An 18,928-nucleotide genomic window follows, 5' to 3' on the forward strand; every position below is an offset into this window, starting at 1 on the left:
TTATCACTGGCAAGCTTAAAATTGCGTCGAGTCAAAGCTGTTCTCCAACGGCGAAGGGCACGCTGGGCGCTGTTGCGTAAACGTTTCAGTTGTCGGAGGCGAGGAGTGCACCATGCGGGGATGGCTGGTCGTCTTACAAACGGCAAATGCAAACTCAACCACTGAGATATGGTATTGCAAAACTGTGAAGCCATTTCATCAACATCTTCACCAACAAATAGAGAACTCCAATCAGTGCACGTTAAGTATTCATTCAGGGCAGCGAAATCGATTTTCCTATAGTTCAATTTGCTCACATCATCACCAAAAGCATCTCCAATGGCAGTATTGTTGTGCACTGGCAGTGACAAAACAAGAGCAGGGTGGTGCGGATCGATAGGTACCAGCGGAGTGATACAACTATCAACCGTAAGCATGCAATCCGAAGAACAAAACACTAGGTCTAGAATACGGCCGAGATAGTTTCGCTGCGTATTTACTTGAGAAAGGTTCAAAAAATTCATTCCGTCTACCAGTGCGTCACTAGCACATGTCAATTGGGATGTACGGATATTTCGAATCGCATCGTCGTCTGGCTCCCACTCAATGCGTGGCTGGTTAAAATCGCCACAAACTATTAAATTATCGTGCTCCACACAAGCATCACACAGCTCACAGACGGACGAGATGTGCATGTTGACGACATCGGCTACTCTTGCTTTCTCAGGCGGAATGTACACACAACAAAGCAATAGTTTTTTCCCCCGAACAGTAGCACTTGCACATACCTGTTCCAGACTGTTGCCGTTCATTGTCCGTACGATTGAGCTGGGGAACCGCTGCGCAACGGCAATCAAAACACCACCGAAAGCAGATTTATTGCTGTTGCTCGGGTTGCGGTCGCAGCGAAAGACGTTGTATGACGTGCCAAATAGTTGAAGTGAATGTATACGGTCGTCAAGTCCGGTCTCGGTTAAAAATATAACGTCGTAGTTGCTCTCCGTAGTCGACAGGAAAAACTCGTCAATTTTTGTTCTTAGGCCACGGACGTTCTGTACATAAAAAGAACATTCATCAGGTACCGATTGCTCGGAATTAATATTGATAGCAGAATACTTGCCTATACTAGCAAGCTGGAAGACCCCTTCTCCGTTCTCATACACAGGACCGGGACGGCTGATGAGCGCTGGCTGCAGTGGCGCGACTGTGATGAGTGGATTAGGGGCTTCCAAATTGCCAATAGAGGTTTTCCGTCAGATCATACCCCTCCTTTTCTTATTTTTTCTCGAAAGTACTCCCAATACGAGTGACAATGGTGCAAAAATATATTTTTTTCGTTGACTCTAGAATTTACTACGATTTTTTAAATAATGCAAATTGCAAGAATGTTGAGTTTCTTTTCACCAAATCACGAATGTTGAGTTTTAAAAAATTCGTTTCGGCTGCACTGCTTATCAAAACTTCCAGATTTTCTGGCAGCATTGCACAACAGTTTTTGACATATGGTGTATCAGCGGTAGAGTGAAAAGGACAAAACGAATGAAAAGCTAATGATTATCTTCTTTTTCATTTCGTTTGTTGCTTGCCACAAGAGTAAAGAGTGGCACAAATGGTTTCGAAGTGGTGAAAATAGAGGACACTGGTACAAAAAGGCATGTAATACATCCGAGAAGTGACGGATTGAAATATACTTATTTTAGTTTTCCATTTCTACGGTAGTTAGAGGTTTTAATAAAGAAAGTTTTATATGGGTATCATTTCTAAGAGTTAAAACCGAACATTTAGTGAAAAAAAAATTTTTGACGGAAAACCTCTATTTCGGTGTCCCGGGTCAGATCCAGTCAATACAAATCCAGTACCAAAACGATTAGACACGGTGTTGATTGTAGCATTCTCACTAATTAGTTTTTTGGCTGATCCACGAATTCTCGAAACAGCAGTCAATATTTTTCAGATCCGGATCCAGTCCAATTTTGTAAGAAACATATGAAAAACCAGAGGTATCCATTCCTTTCTTCACGAGACGAATAGCAATAGCAGGCTCAGTTGTATTAAGGCAACGAGAGACAATTTTTTGTATATCGTTGTCGGTTAGTTGTGGATTCAGCCCCGACAAATATAACCAGAACCGTCTCTGTACTGCGACGGTAGCAACGGATGACACTGAAAGATCGCTTAGATCGATATTGTTTTCACCACGATCTGATTGAGCAGCAAACGGAACCCGCTCGGTTCGGCGACGCTTCACACTCTTACTTGGCCACACAGGAGTGGTCTGCAAGCTAGAAGGTGTTTCATGATCAGCGTACATCGGCTTGTTAGGCAAGTTGTCGATTTTTTTGCTTAGGCTATCAATGACATCACACAACTTTTGAACCTGCGCCGGTAGCTCGGTGAGAGGTTGCGATTGTGTTGGCACGTTCAGTTGCAAATCTGCCACGTAAGCCGAGATAGAGCGACCATTGAGCACTTCTCTACATGTTGGGCAAATAAAAATCATTTTTCCTTGCGAGAATAGATCCTTGCACACTCGACTGTTGAAACCACAGCATTGCTGATCAATGTGGAAGCTAGTTTCACAAAAGCCGCAACGGATCGGTTCGAGATCGTTGACGCTTTGTTGACATTCTCCACACTGTTGCTTTTCCATTCTGTTTTGGTTCCGAAATTGGCGCGGATGACAACTTAACGAAGAATATTAAAACAAAAGCTGAACAAACAACTAATCAGATGCAATTTCACAGCGTGCGGCTAGTACAAGTGATGCAGATTTACTATATGCGAAAAATAAAGCGACTTGGGTAAATTTAACACTTTAAAACGCGAAAACTTAGCAGCGAAAAATCAAAGCGGTTCACTTGAACTGAACGAAACAATAACAAGATGTTCATGTAACATTGCGACAGTGGCGACTCGTGGGGGTTTAGCTTACCTGTTCAACGAGCGAAAAATACAAATTAATACGCAGCTTTTTTTTATTATCGCATTTCTATATTTTAATCATAAAACCAACATTAGGAGTTTTCACCGTAGCGCTTGCCATGTTGCGTAAACGGTGTAATTCGTGTATATACTGCCGCAATTCCAGTTTCTATAGAGATGGATCTGTTATGCGAGTAGCGGCAGTATAAATAAGCAATACTCCGTATTCGCAACATAGCAAGCGCTACGTGAATATCCCTATTTATTTAAATAGCAACGGGATACGACGGTTTACTTTACCAGCAAACTCGTCTCTGAATTTTAATTACGAACCGAAAACTTTTCGTTCAATTTACCTATTGAACCAAATTCAAGAATTACCACCTTACTGCGATGCGCGCACAAGCCCACATCACACGCACCACAAGCAACAATCATCAGGAAATGGATTCCATCAGAAGTAAACAAAAAGATTTACAAAGTACATAAGTAATTCTAACTGGTTTGCAGGAAGAAAATTAAAATTTTTGAAAATCTGACTTGTTTTAAATAGTTTTGTCAAACAACTATTTTTTTGCAATTTTGTTATTTTTCAATGGTAAAAAAGTTATCAAATCTTGCAGAATCTGGTCATATATTCTATGGAGGAATGAATCTTTGTGGTATTTTGAACAAATCGGTACGTAAAGCTCATCCGGAAACGTCCGGACTGGCATTTGTGACCCTTTTGAAAATTATATGTTTCACATTGTTTTCAAAGAAATATCGATAATTCGCATCTAGTTGCGTACTATCTTTTGTGCAGGATAATTCACCTTGAATACAATGGGCACACCAGCTATACTACATGTCTAGGGATTATGAGGCCTGTTCTCCAGAAGAAGTGTCACTAATTGAATCAATATTCCCATTCAACAAAATTCGCTAACAAAAATAGTAGGAAAAATGTTAGTTGGGTAAAGTATGTTATAGTATGTGTGACGTGATTGTTATTTGACAAATTGCATAACAGAGGCATTATATCACAGAGAAGACATCTGCGTTGATTTAGTATCGAAGAATCAGTCTACTCCACTATCAACAATGTGGTACAGGCTTGGCATACACTTTTCGCTTCGATTTTGCTCTTTTGATTACTGCATCTCAGCCAAGTAAAATTTGAATAAGTGATGTATGGGGCGTTTGTAGAATTTGTTATTATCTACAATATTGCTGAAGTAAGCATTACTGTGCATTTTGTATTTATGGCGCTATAAGGCTGCTACCCTCTTGGTGGCGAAAAGAGCGCTCTTTTTGCTACCAACGGCATTGCTGCCCTACAGCGCCGTGAATACTAAAGATAAAACTTCACTTTCTTCAGCAATATGATAGATAATTACTAGCTCTACAAATGTCCCCTACACCACTTTTTCAAATTCTTCTTGGCTGAGGAGCAGTAATCAAAAGAGCAAAATCAAAGCGAAAAGTGTATGCCAAGCCTGATGTGGTATTAACCAATATCATTTTTTATATGAATCAGAGACAAACAAGATACTCATTGATTTGCTCATGCATTTGTAGGTTTTGGAGAAGGCTGCAAAATAGTAACTAGAAGAAAAGCATAATCTGCACTGATAAGTGAATTGAAATAACTAGTAATGGCACCAGTTTGTTACAAAATTAACTATTTTTACGTTTCACTTCATTATCGACCGAAATATTACTTAATACATAAGAAAATAATTGTGACCAGCTTTTTGCCCTAGTTACTCTTCTGTGCAACGTGCAAATTAAAAATGGTTCAAATGTAATTGTCTCTTCTTCTTCTGGTGGTACTAAGCGTCACTACACTATTCTCTATTTTAGCCATCGTTTCGACAGCTCGATGATAGGGCTGAGTGGCTAAGAGCTAAGACTATATTGCCCTATGGAATGTAATTGTCAACATGGCATCATTTGCTTTTGTAGACAATGTACATAAACATGATTTGTTTGTACTGATCTAGCGTGTTTAATCAGTTTCACATTTCGTTTCCCAACGATTACGATAGAAGTCCGACCGGAGAATAAAATATTTGCTGCTTGCAACTGCCAACTGAATCAAACTACCAAAACAATAACTATACTATAAGAGCAGGGCGCGCAGTTCATACAAGTTTCAGTATATTTAGGGTTGCTAGTTCAAATCAAAAACTGACCCCGTTAGTTTGCATGAGGAATTGTTCAAACGAACGGGGGTCCACTGTACATTCCACAAAAAGGTATTGTGTGAAATAGCACATTCCGCGTAAGGTTTTTTGCGAAATGGTATTCGGCGAAATGTTATACAACCACGGCGAATATTGCTATCCGCTTTATTTTATCTGGTTAAGCAACGGGGGCAATGTTTTCTACTTCACAGTGAGGAAAATTGCAAATTTGTATATTAAACCACCTATGCTTTCACAATTATGTAACTGCCAAAATGAATCATCTAGGGTTGAACTCCTCAGAAGCTTGCAAAACTCGAGATTGTGACAAAGGTCATCCGAGATTCACGATTTATGTACAACACAATTAAATTTGTGGCAATACGAAGTTTGTCGGGTCAGCTAGTATACCATAAACACAGAGAACAGATTGACAGGCTCGAAAAAAGTAATTGATTTTTTGTGTGTAAAATCTGCTGGTGCGCCCTCCAGAAATAGTTTGCCAAACGCATCAAAAAATATCCATATATTACCTTTATCAATATTTCGTTGTATGTGCTGGATTATACCCTAGACAGACATACAATTGTACCAGCGTTGTACGTGTACAGCGTTGTACATGTACAACGGAAGGGTGACAGACATACTACTGTACGTTGTACGTGGTTGTGCTCATCACCGATAATCTCTAATTGCATGGTCTAAGCGTTGGTTATTGTTCCTATTCACGAAATGTAAACACAAATTTCAAGATGCCGAGCGTTTAGCGTTAAATCTTTGCCAAAATCTTGCAAAATAATAATTAATTTTAAATTCTGCTTAGTTTTTGTTATCACAACTAGTAGTCATTGGCGCTGCGCGCAGTAAAAATCGAGCAGTTGTAGCTTCGTACAACGGTGAAAGAGGTAGGTACAGAAACCACCGTTGTACCACTTTGCTTGCGTGATTCTATCGTTGTACACGGTGACAGACATACAATTGTACAGGTACAACGCTGGTACAATTGTATGTCTGTCTCTGGTATTACATAGCAGCGATGGCAGCGACATCAAGATTTAGTTTACCACTTACTGCTCGAGGTGTGCTCTATAGGCGTTTTTGACAAGCTATCGCCCGCTTGGAGGCGCTGCATAAAAAAAGTGATGAAAAGTAAAATCGCTGTCAAACTCCATACATTTTTGAAAAATGCTGAAATAAAATGCATTTTTTTATTAACCCTTTCAATTGTCCAGGATTTTAGATAGCGAAATATTGGAAGAAATTTGTTTATCTACGTTAAAGTAAGTGAAAATATTCGAATTAATTAACTTTACGGCCGAAAAATGTTAATGTTTGATTTTGTACCGCATGAAACAAAAGTACATAGAGTCAGCTGCAAAGTTTACATATCCTGGATAGAGAATCACCAATTATTTTCAGTCTTCAGTGCATTCCAATGTGTTTTCAAATGCTAACGGATTTATTTTCGTGATTAGCACCACCTGCGTCAAGAGCCAAACATATAACCTATCAGTTCGTAGTCATAAACACACTTGCGAAGCTCTAATAATCTCCGGAATCAGAAACAATATACATCAAATGAACGGAAATGCATTTTCTTACCTTTATTATTCATTTTCATCATTCCCACTGTTGTTAATTCGGTAAAATATTACTTTTAAAGTTGAGCTCCATATAAGTACCAGCAAGCATTTTGGGAATTGCACTTTTTTTGTAGTTCCAATAATCACAACCAGGTAGCGAACGGTTGCTATTAGTTTTGCTCGAATTCGCCTATTGAAGGATTATACCCTAGACAGACATACAATTGTACCAGCGTTGTACGTGTACAGCGTTGTACGTGTACAGCGTTGTACATGTACAACGGAAGGGTGACAGACATACTGCTGTACCACAGACAAACAGACATAACACTTGGAAGAAAAGTCAACAAAAATTATCGTACCTCACATTTAGCCTGAACACTAGCACCATCTATGATCGACATTCCCAAATATCAAATAGCAACATGGGTGTCCCTCGAAGTAGCAAGTATTTTTTTATGGGGAATTCCCCTTCTTTCGTCAAAAAGCGCCACTTTGACCAAAATGGAGACATTCCCAACTAAGCCCAAATTTGAAATGACGGTTTAATCGGTACGAAGAATGGAAAACGAGTGTTATGTCTGTTTGTCTGTGGCTGTACGTTGTACGTGGTTGTGCTCATCATTGATATTCTCTAATTGCATGGTCTAAGCGTTGGTTTTTGTTCCTATTCACGAAATGTAAACACAAATTTCAAGATGCCGAGCATTTAGCGTTAAATCTTTGCCAAAATCTTGCAAAATAATAATTAATTTTAAATTCTGCTTAGTTTTTGTTATCGCAACTAGTAGTCATTGGCGCTGCGCGCAGTAAAAATCGAGCAGTTGTAGCTTCGTACAACCACAGATAACAGACATCCAAGCTAGGCTTGGACCGTGTGTAAAAACTTGCAACGGTTTTTCGCAAGTGGCAATAAGCAGTATGGTGGCACTGCGATCACCTAAAATGTTCATTCGAAGACATGAGCGCAAAAGCAATTTGAAGCCTGCTCACACTAACACAAAATCCTATATAGCTGGGGGCCCTAGTGTATACAGGAAACCCCATAAGGTACACATTCGCGACTACGATGCTACACCCTACACGATCTCTTGTATACATATTCGAGACTACGAAGTTGCTGATATTTGTTTGGTTTTTGTAAGAAAAAAAGAGAAGGAAGTATTTTTGCTATTGTTTTCCCACAAGTTTTGACAATTCGGCATGGGTTTTCGTGTAAGTGCGAACAGGCTTGAAAATTTCATTCACTTTTGTAGTCACGAATTCGCGTTGAAAGCAGTAAAAGAGATTTCGTGGCTGCTCGCACTTACAGGAAACCTCGTAACGAACTGTCAACGTGTGAGTAACGAAAAAATCAAAAATATACTTCCCTCTTTTTTTCTCACGCCTGAACAATATCAGCAAAACCGCGAATCATCGATGTTTAGCTTATTAGCGAGAAAAAAAACAGAAGGAAATATTTTACTTTTGACATCACGCACGCATTGCCAATCCACAATGAGATTTCGTGTGAGTGCGAAAAGAATTGAACATCCTTTTTTAGTTTCGCGGAAGAGCCTGCTCGCACTTGCACGAAATCTTAAACGGGAAGATAAACAAAAGGAAAAAATATTTCCTTCCTTTTTTGTCATGAACAAACCTCAAAATATCAGCAACACTTTGCAGAGCTGCCAGATATTTTTTAAAAGAATTATTCTTTATCGAATTTTAACGCCGAATCACGGAAACAATGATTTTGTGCATTCTGTTTCATCTATTTGGATTTATATTGATTTCTAATATAAACATATCTTTTAACCATGCCGTATTTATAATATATGTGTACAATATGTGGTAAGCTGAAAAAAGCGGGATATCTGGCAGCTCTGCCCAACACCAGCTGCAGGTATCGCAAGCGGGCGCTTCAATCACTTAAGAGAATGCAAGTGGCAATAAGCAGTTAGATGTCGCTAGAGTCATTTTACACACGGTTTACGAAGCTTTTTGTTCTAGCTTGGATGTCTGTTATCTGTGGTACAACGGTGAAAGAGGTAGGTACAGAAACCACCACTGCAATTAATCATATTTGCTGAAATGCGAGAAAAATCGTTGTTACTACAGTTTTTACTTTCAAAGATAGACTTGCGGCATCTACATTCAATTTATATTTATTTGTTATCTTTTCAGGCACGTAATATTTTAGGACTAAATTTTGGCGGACGATGATTGGAAGCATTTCTCTTCAACCTATGGACTTAAATTATCCAGTTTCTGTGGCAGTTTCAATCAAAAATACATGTAAAAACACGATAAATAACCATACAATAAATAACCAAGTTTCATAACCAAGCCAACATAACCCAAATGCATATTCAAAATTTCAAAAGGCGGATACTACTTAGCATTAGCTTTTCTTGATTTTACCTAAAAATCCACCGAGCAAGATTGCAAGAGCAAGAGATGTCCCCGAGCAAGATCGGGCAGTGAGCCAGTAGGTCAAGACCGATTAATCAGGGATCACCTATTTTAATCAGTTGAGCATAAATGAGCTTTAAAATGCAGCATTTTGTTCCTATTTTCAGAATCTTTTGATAAGAGCATCATTTAGAATCACTCACACAATAGTTGAAATTCATACAAACACATATACCTACTATTAATACAGTAATACCACAGAGAACAGACATCCAAGCTGGCATACCCAACCTGTGTAAATTTTTGTAACGGCCATTTCAAAATAACCCCTCGTTCACGTTAAAGTTACCCGAAGTTATCCCTCGCATTTGTTAGTTTGGCGATTCGTTCGATGGCGGCGCCACCCGCAAGCATCTGTCAAAACTGAAATCCAATATATTTCTTACCCTTTTTTACTTATGCAAAAACCAAAAAAACATCAAAAGCTCATCAGTAACCACCATGGGAATGGTACAAAGGTTTGTTGATACTATCGAAACTAGTGTGGTATCGATAGTATCGTCAAACTTCATTGTTAGAAATGATTTGCGATTTGTGACACACACGTGGCAAAATTCGGTCTTCTTTTGATGTTATCGTGTTGTTAGGCTAATTATTATTATTATTACTGTTGATGTTTGACTAGTTTTGTTCGAAATGGTATCCGTCAAATCATCGATAAATAGCCTCGTAATATCGATAGTTATTTCAAGTGTTATCTCTCATCGTTAATTGACGGAAATACTTGACGGTGATTGATAGTCAATTTAGTTTGGCGATTCGTAAGCTAGGCGGCGTTTGATAACTGTTGTAATTTTAACGGTTTTTCGTTTGAATTTTTACACAGAAAATTACGACAAATTTGTTCTAGCTTGGAAGTCTGTTCTCTGTGGTAATAATAAAGCAACCAAGGGGTCGGTCACTCAGCACAGCCGTTTTTATGTTAGGCGACTTGAAACAAGCCGAACTGTGCCGATGCTGTACCGAAAGTGCCGAACTGCAAGATTTGTTAAATTCGTTCTAATCTGATAGATCTGGCAACCGTGCGAGATGATTTTGACAACTGGCAGTGGTCCCATTTCATCTGTAACATTGAACCGGAGGTGTGTAAAGTCATATAAATGTTATTTTTATAGGGCTTTAGAGGTGTGCCGCTTGATATCTCTGGAGTGCCTGGGCACAATGTGCTGAGTGTCCGACCCCTTGAAAGCAACTTTATTTTTATTTTCGTTACGTTATATTGAAGCAAAAACGAAATTTATTGCTATTCAAACGAAATTGATTGCAAATGAAAGAGGAGTCTTTCAAACCCGTAACTTTCAAATTTTATGATGATTGGTCTTGTAGTTTGAAAGATACATTAAGAAATGCAAAGAAGCGAAGTATGTATAAATATTTTGTTAATTGAAATTTGAAAATCTAAATAAAGGAATTGTATCATAACTTACAAAATTTTAATTATTTTTTTCCATGTGTGGACTAATTACTGCGACCAGTATAGCAGTATAGTTGATCTATTGTAATATCGCCCGGGTGTTTGCTGTATGACCTGCACTGCATTTCTTTTTGCCTAGGACAGGACGTGCCATCTGGCTTCTTACTCTTCTTCTTATTATTACCGCCATCCCGATTGAATATCCTTTGTTACACTCTGCACCACTGTTGCCTGCACATATTATTTTAAGAATAACTTCGTTTGCCGAACAACAGCTCCCGAATACGCCACAGTTTATGCGACCAAAATCATGTTTTGCATTTCATTTTGAAAATTAAAATTCGTGTACAAACAAAACTAATGGTGAACCAACCATAGAACTACAGAATACAAAAAGAAATCAAAATTCGGAAATAATAACTTCGTATTCCCCACTAATGAGTTTCAGCAACACTGAAAGCGATACCGCGTTATATTTTCCAGTCAACGGTTGCTCGTCGCTTTCAGCCAATCAGAAATTGGGTCAACGCCACGGTTGACACTTGGCACGTCCTGTTCTAGCTTTTTGCTATAATCGCTATTGAGTGAGCGCTATGCGCTATGTGAGGTCTCCTTCGTTCCTCTGACCAGTACACTTAACTATAGGAGGGACTTTTGCACTGTCGAGAAGCTTCAGTGTTCAGTGGGTAAATATATAGAATTCAGCATGTAGGAAGGGTAAATGAGGGGCCTGAGAATAAACCCATGCTAAAGTCATTTGACATCGAATGACTTGATTCTACTAAGATTCGAACCCACGACCACTCGCTTGTCAAAGCAGACTCAGTAACCTTGCGGCTACGGGGTCCCCCTAAATTTTAAAAGTAAAAATGATTTTCGCACAGTGCGAGGTCACACCACAATAACAGTTAACTCAGTTGGTTTCATTGATTTTAAAAAATTACGTTATATCGAGGTAAAAGTTATGATATATCAAGTAACGCTATATCGAAGTTGCTTTGAATCGAGGTTGCTTTATATCGAGATATTACTGTACTATTGTTACAGTGGTTTTGAATTTGAAACACACCTTTGAAGTGATTCCTAGACCCTTGTTGTTCAAACTATAACGCGCTTCGGTATAACGAGTACTGCATATAATTGGTTTGAGAGCTACTCATGTGAGAGAACTCAAAAGACAATTCTTGAGTAATTTTTCAAATAGACCAATATATAGGCCATAAGTGACAATGAGAGATTCTCTTCGTGTCTCCTCTCTTCCGTTATTTACGGCGATACTAATGCATTTTAATACATATGCTTTACATGCATTGATTGCCGGAGCCATTAGTTTCGTTAGGGTCAGAGTGAAAAAAACAGAGTAGGCATGATCAGTAGAATCAATATAAATAGAATGCCGGTGTCGCTGTTTTTCTACAGGACTCATTGTGGTAACCATGATGCTAACAATCTGTATCAACTCTGTGAATCGGGAACTTCATTGTCAAAGTTGCTAATTGTTTTTTATCTGTTCTTTATCTGTGCGCTAATTGGTGCTGTTAACAGTGCGCTCACCACTGTGTTTTTATGCCAGTGAAATGTTTTAAACGTTCTTTTTCTTTTCGTCTGGATGAATTGAATCTCACAACTGCGCCCTTATGCACCGACTTTTTCAGAAATTTGAAGCAAGCGAAGTTTCCAATCACATTAGGGTAACCAACCTATTTTGGACCCCATCAGCAGCTGTACATAATTTGGACACTTCCATTTGATTCTGCTGTAAGTGTCCAAATAATGTACAGCTGCTGAAGGGGTCCAAAATACATTGGTTACCCTACTTGGCAGCCATATTTAAAATTTTAAACTGGTCAAAGTTTGACAATGAGATTCCCCTTTTGATGAATCTCAGGCACACACACATATGCATATATAATGTAAATACAATATCTGAACATGTGTGATGTTTACCACGCGCACTGCAGCGACACTGACATTCTATATATATTGTTTATTTATACTGCATGATCGCATGATCGCAATCATTTTAGCTCATATGAAGTAATTTGGGGTTTCGTGACTAACGAGAATGATATTAGCTGAGGCTCGTTTATGTAGGAGTGAGAGGAGAGCAAAGAGTGGAGCGGAGGATCCGCGAGTTTGAAATTTGATGTAGTTGATATTATTCCTACTGCAAACAGCCTTAGCGAGGGCCCTAGCTAATGTCAAAAAATCTTTATATGTGTGCGTGGTGGAATACTTCATTCAATTTGGTTCGTTTGCAACAAATGATTCAAACTGCTATGAAGTATTCCATCACGCACACATATAAAGATTTTTTGACATTAGCTGAGGCCCTCGCTGAAGCTGTTTGCAGTAGGAATAATATCAAAAACATCAAATATCAAACTCCCGGATCCTCTCCTCCACTCTTCGCTCCCCTCTCACTCCTACATAACCGATCCGCAGCTAATGTCATTCTGGTTAGTGACGAAACCGCAAATTACTTCATGATAGCAGGCTTGGTCTCTCAAAGTGAGTATATAAAAGGTGATGGTTGTGTGAGTTGAAGCGGTGATTGAGTATCGATGATAACAGTTTTATGCGATTTTTGACCATGCCTAAATGTCAGTAAATGAGATCTTCTTTTCAAATGTCTTTTTTGGCAGCTTGAGAAATGAATTCCAAAATTTTAGTTGCCACCCGTTACAGAAGTGATACGAAATACCAAATCACTGTGAAGCAGAAAATGGATGGATGTTTACTATGTTGCTGCCAAAATGCCATTTGTGTTGCCCCCACCATCGGTTTGCTGCCAATTGCCATCGATAGGTGCTAAATACTGACCCTGACCGTCCGTCAGTGCGATCATTCGACAAATGAACCGACTGCGAGTCAAGTGTGTTATTTAATAGTCACTGGCACTGCCGCTGCTACTCATAAGCTGATGTTGGTGGTGGCTGGTGGCGGAAGTCAAATCGGTTGCTGCTGCTAAAATGATTATCCGACATCGTTTGGGGATCAAGCTGGCCATTGCCGTCTGATTTCGTTTGCCGGTAAAATTTTTATAACGCCAAACGTTAGTAAAGATCCGTAAACGTCGATTTGCAAAACTGAAATTTTCACCGAACGCTCGGCTGTCCAAATCTCGACAAATTTTGCTGAGTTTTTAGGTGTGTAGTTGCCCTGGCAAAAATGTGCATTTGGAAACAATTTAACAAAATCAACAACAAAACTACCGCAGTCCTGTTACTTATAGCGAATTCATAAATTAACCTGCCTCAGGTCGATTAGCACTCAGTTTTAATCGAAGTGCTGTCAAAGCGTTCATAAATTAACCGAGATTGCATGTCGGTTAAACTGACAGCATTCAGTTTGAAGCGCAGGCTAAAACTGTCTAGCATTACGCTTTACGGATCGATCTGTCAAACTGCCCGTATCGTTCATAAATTTCGGGTTCGAGTTAGCATGAACCCAGGTTAATTTATGAATTCGCTATTAATAGACTTAGACATTAATAGACAATCTTCTTCCACGTTGAAGACATTTTACCAATTCGATCCATTTTTATTGGTAGCACATCCTTACCACAACATAATACATTCTCTTTTCACTACCCTTCCAATGAAACCGCAAACGTGAGCATACATATAGAATCATACTACAACCGAACAGTACAGCCACAGGTACAGCTGTAGTGCACTTTTCCAACACGGATATCAAATTCGCATAGGTTTAATCGTCTCGCCGTACAGAATTTGCGATTTCTTGGGATAAGGAACTTCGGTCATTTTTTCTGGCTCACTTCCCTAACACAGACCTCAAATTGGTCCAGGTTTAATCACAGTAGTAAGAAATTTTGTTGAAACGAGAAGAGTTTGTTACTCTTTCTGGCGTACTTTCCAAGCAAAGGCCTAGGAGACTCTTACTTTTCTAGCGTACTTCCAAAGCAAAAGCTTTAAATGGGGAATTCAGGAAAATTCAGCTTTAAATGGGGCTGTTGGGGCCCCGAACTTTAAGCCAAAATTTCTATTTACATTAAACTTTTTCTACGACTCACGAATGTTCAATTGCTGGGGCCCCATGATTCATGAAATCATACGATTTGATGATTAAAAATTCAAATGTAATTTCTCATTTATGAATTCAATTCTCTTTGCAGCTTTAATTTGAACTTGTGATCCCAAACTCCGAAAAATACCTGTAAGAGTCTCCAAATTTAAAACCAAAGTTTCTAAGTTAATGATAAACTAATGTCATATAGCTTGAAATGCCTACCAATAGAATTGCCCAAATTGCCTTAATGCCACGAATAGAAGATCTCAATCTGCAATCTTATACCTGATTATACAAAAAAAAATTATATTAACTTTTTGGGCTTTATAGAATATTATATGAGCAGGTTGAAGTGCTTATAGAGTGTTATTCAAAGCATCTGAAATTTCCAGAAAAAAAGTAAAAATTAGTTGAAATTATTTAGCAGACCTATGATGCTGTTTGGTCCAAAATGGATGATGCAATCTAATCTGTCAAAATATTGTGCTCAATAGTAAAGAATGTGAGTGTACTGGTGTATACTGACGTATTTTTGTTGTGTATGTGAAATCCACAAATTGGATCGATCATTATGGCTTGGCACAATCTCACCCCCGTGAAGCTCGAAAAGTACAAAGTTTCGAAAAATATTATTTTCGTAATCAAAAGTTATCTAACGGATAATAACCTTTCAATACATTGTAAATGATTAGTTTATATACCTTCAAGATAGCAAGTTGATGCGATTTCTTGTTTAGGTTGGTTTATGCGGGACATTTTTTACAAGCGTGTCCTTCGCGTATTTTTGATCGCGAACTTTGAAACCCTGTTTAGGCTAAATGGTTTGCTAAAATTATCTGTGTTCCATTCTAATTTATGAATAAATATGTTATGTTCATCATCATTTTGAATTTAGGTTACCAGTTTCTATAGATATAATAAATTTTCACAAATAAACATTTTTGGTTTTTGGCACAATCTCACCCCGGATGGCGGTATTTCAGTCGAGTCTTTCTACTGCTTATAAACATTCAATTGTTGGGACCCCGTGATTCAAGAAATCATTAAAGTTGAACTGTTGGGGTCCACGCTCCGAAAATACTTATATAAGCAGCTTCAATTCTGAGAATTTGAAAGTAGAATTTGTATTTCATCCGCAGTCATTTCACTACTCATAAACATTGAACTGTCGGCTTAAGCCTCATACTTAGATTACTTCAGTGCCGACGGCCCGTTATCGATCCTGCGTCGAATGGATTATGGTCCTCCAGTACTCAATCCTGGGCTGCCATTCTCCAAACCTCTCGAACACCAGCTGAACGTGTATCATCATCGATAGCGCACATTTATCAGTTGCGGGGTCTGCTCCGAGGTCAACGGCCTCTTCTTGTTTTTCTTCTTAAAATAATTTTAGCTACTCTTTAGTCGGGCATTCTAGCCACGTGACCAGCCCATCGCAGACTGTGGCAGTCTGTACTACTGTACTACCTTCATTATAACAGCATATTTGCATACTTGGTACAGCTCGTGGTCGTGGTTCATGTGTCTGCGCTACACTCCATTTTCTATTTTGCAAAATTTTAACGCTAAAAACCCTAAGCACTTGTCGATTAGCTTTCTTTAACGTTCATGATTCATGTCCGTAAAGGGCCACCGAGAGTATTAGTGTTCTCTATAACGCCAGTTTTATGCGATTTTGCAAGCTGCGGGACTTAATTTACAAAACGAAATACGTAGAAAACCCAATTCGCAACTGCAATTAGTCGTTCTATTTTGCGACTTATATCGTTGTCACCTGTCACGAGCGTACCAAAATATATGAATTCATCTACTACTTCATATCGTTCCCCATTCAGTTCCTCTTCGGCACCAACACCATTTGCACTTCCACGTTCCCTGCTAGCCATATACTTCGTTTTAGCGGTGTTAATGGTAAGTCTCAATTTCCCAATTAAATGGCCTAAAGGTTTTTTTCCCTGCTCTACTGCTGATTTCGGTGATATCGACGTCATCCGCAAAATCAAGAAGCATGTGAGGTCTCATCCGCTATTCTGACACATAATTTTACTCATCCAGCGTCACACGAATCAACGTAACTAGTTCTGTAGGAATACCATGTCCTAGCGTTAACTGCCACAGCTCATTTCGTTTGACTTAATCGTATGACGCTTTAAGATCCACAAAAAGATGATGAGTCTGCTAGTTGTACTCCCAAAACTCGTCAGTTACTAGACGCAGACGCAGGGTAAATATCTGATCCATCGTGGAGCGACCTTTATGAAAACCAGTTTTGTACTCGCCGACGAAGAACTCCGCTAACGGTCTCAGTCTACAACACAGGATAGGGAGAGCACCAACCATATAGGCAAAATTGAGCAACGTAATGCCTCGATAGGTTTTACTCTCGAGTCGATGTCTATTTTTAAAATTATGGGAAATGAGGCCAATCAACCACTCTTCCGATATTTATTTTACACCTGCTGGGGACAGTTTCGGACCACCTTTTAGCAGCGTCGCAGATATGTTTGACGGAGCTTTAAAGCTACAATTTATTATATTCAATTATAATTAGTTTTTATATAAATGTATTAAATGCCCTACAATTTTGGTCTCTTCTGTTTAACCACAGAGAACAGACTTCCAAGCTAGAACAAATTTTTCGTAATTTTTTGTATAAAAATTCAAACGAAAAACCGTTAAAATTACAACAGTTATCAAACGCCGCCTAGCTTACGAATCGCCAAACTAAATTGACTATCAATCACCGTCAAGTATTTCCGTCAATTAACGATGAGAGATAACACTTGAAATAACTATCGATATTACGAGGCTATTTATCGATGATTTGACGGATACTATTTCGAACAAAACTAGTCAAACATCAACAGTAATATTAATAATAATTAGCCTAACAACACGATAACATCAAAAGAAGACCGAATTTTGCCACGTGTGTGTCACAAATCGCAAATCATTTCTAACAATGAAGTTTGACGATACTATCGATACCACACTAGTTTCGATAGTATCAACAAACCTTTGTACCATTCCCATGGTGGTTACTGATGAGCTTTTGATGTTTTTTTGGTTTTTGCATAAGTAAAAAAGGGAAAGAAATATATTGGATTTCAGTTTTGACAGATGCTTGCGGGTGGCGCCACCATCAAACGAATCGCCAAACTAACAAATGCGAGGGATAACTTCGGGTAACTTTAACGTGAACGAGGGGTTATTTCGAAATGGCCGTTACAAAAATTTACACAGGTTGGGTATGCCAGCTTGGATGTCTGTTCTCTGTGGTTTAACTACTATCCTGTCTGCCAACAAGTAAACTTTTAAGTAGGTATAACTCTTATTAGAAACTGAGATTCGTAACCTCTTCCTTCTTTGCCTCGTGTATAAGAATGGATTGAGTGAACAAAATTGGGTATAATGTATCGTGGTATAATTGTGACGTTCAGTTGTCACCGACGTGAAATGAGCAGGAGTGTCTGTCACTGCATTGGTCTGTTAGGCAGAGGCGTAGTGCCCCTTACATCCCCGTCCAGCGTTATCTAACTTCTCCTCGCCTGAGTTGGTATCCTCGATGCACAACACAGCAATCTTCGTGGCAGGTCTTCGTAGCATTCCGTTACGAGTTTTGACGAAGGCTTGTCGGACTCGTCCGTCGAGTCCCTTCGTAGCAGACAATATTTTTCCTCGTAGCCACCCATTCCGGGTCGACTCGTCAACGACGAAAACCAAGTTACCTTCTTTCAGCTGCTCCGGAATTTGTATCCATTTACTGCGATTGGCTATTGTAGGAAGATACTCCTTTATCCAGCTGTACCAGAATTCATCCACCAGACACCTCATTTGCCTCCAATTGCTCCTCGTCGGTTCTGCGCGTTCCATCAATGGCTGTGGTTGCTGTGTTACTCCCTGTGAGCTTAGTTGGAGAAAATGGTTGGGAGTCAGCGATTCTTGCGCCTCATTATCCAATGGAACCACTGTGAGTAGTTGCGAGTTGACTACTCCTTCCGCCTCAATCAAAAGCGTCATGAGGGTATCCTCGTCGGGATTTCTGGTGATCGATAGGCTAGCGAAAGCAGTTTTTATGGAACGGACTAACCGCTCCCATGACCCGCCCGTATGTGACGCTGAGTTCCTGGGTTCTCGGCTGGTGCCGACGAAATTCATACCGTTGTCGCTCCAGATTTCCAGTGGGGATCCCCTTCTTACTAGGAAGCGTCGAATAGCCTTTTTGCAGGAGTCCGTGGACAGTGAGTACACTATTTCTAGGTGCACTACCCGTATGGTGAGACACGTGAACAATGCGACCCATCGCTTCACGAGTGAACGTCCCACCTTGGCTTGCATAGGGCCGAAGTAACCAAGGCCGACGAACGAAAACGGTC

At 39.4% G+C, this 18,928-nt stretch overlaps 1 protein-coding gene across 1 annotated transcript in view; it reads left to right on the top strand.

Moving 5' to 3' along the window:
* The window catches only part of LOC128737160 (ubiquinone biosynthesis protein COQ9, mitochondrial), a 48,331-nt gene extending 37,821 nt beyond the window's left edge, over positions 1-10,510 (top strand). Inside the window, exon 4 of the mRNA XM_053831736.1 lies at positions 8,819-10,510. Coding sequence (XP_053687711.1) covers positions 8,819-8,857 — 39 coding nt within the window. The 3' untranslated portion in view covers positions 8,858-10,510. The remainder of the gene's footprint in view (positions 1-8,818) is intronic.
* The last annotated feature ends 8,418 nt before the right edge of the window (positions 10,511-18,928 follow it).

Source organism: Sabethes cyaneus, chromosome 2, assembly GCF_943734655.1.
Source record: "Sabethes cyaneus chromosome 2, idSabCyanKW18_F2, whole genome shotgun sequence".
NCBI lineage: Eukaryota > Metazoa > Arthropoda > Insecta > Diptera > Culicidae > Sabethes > Sabethes cyaneus.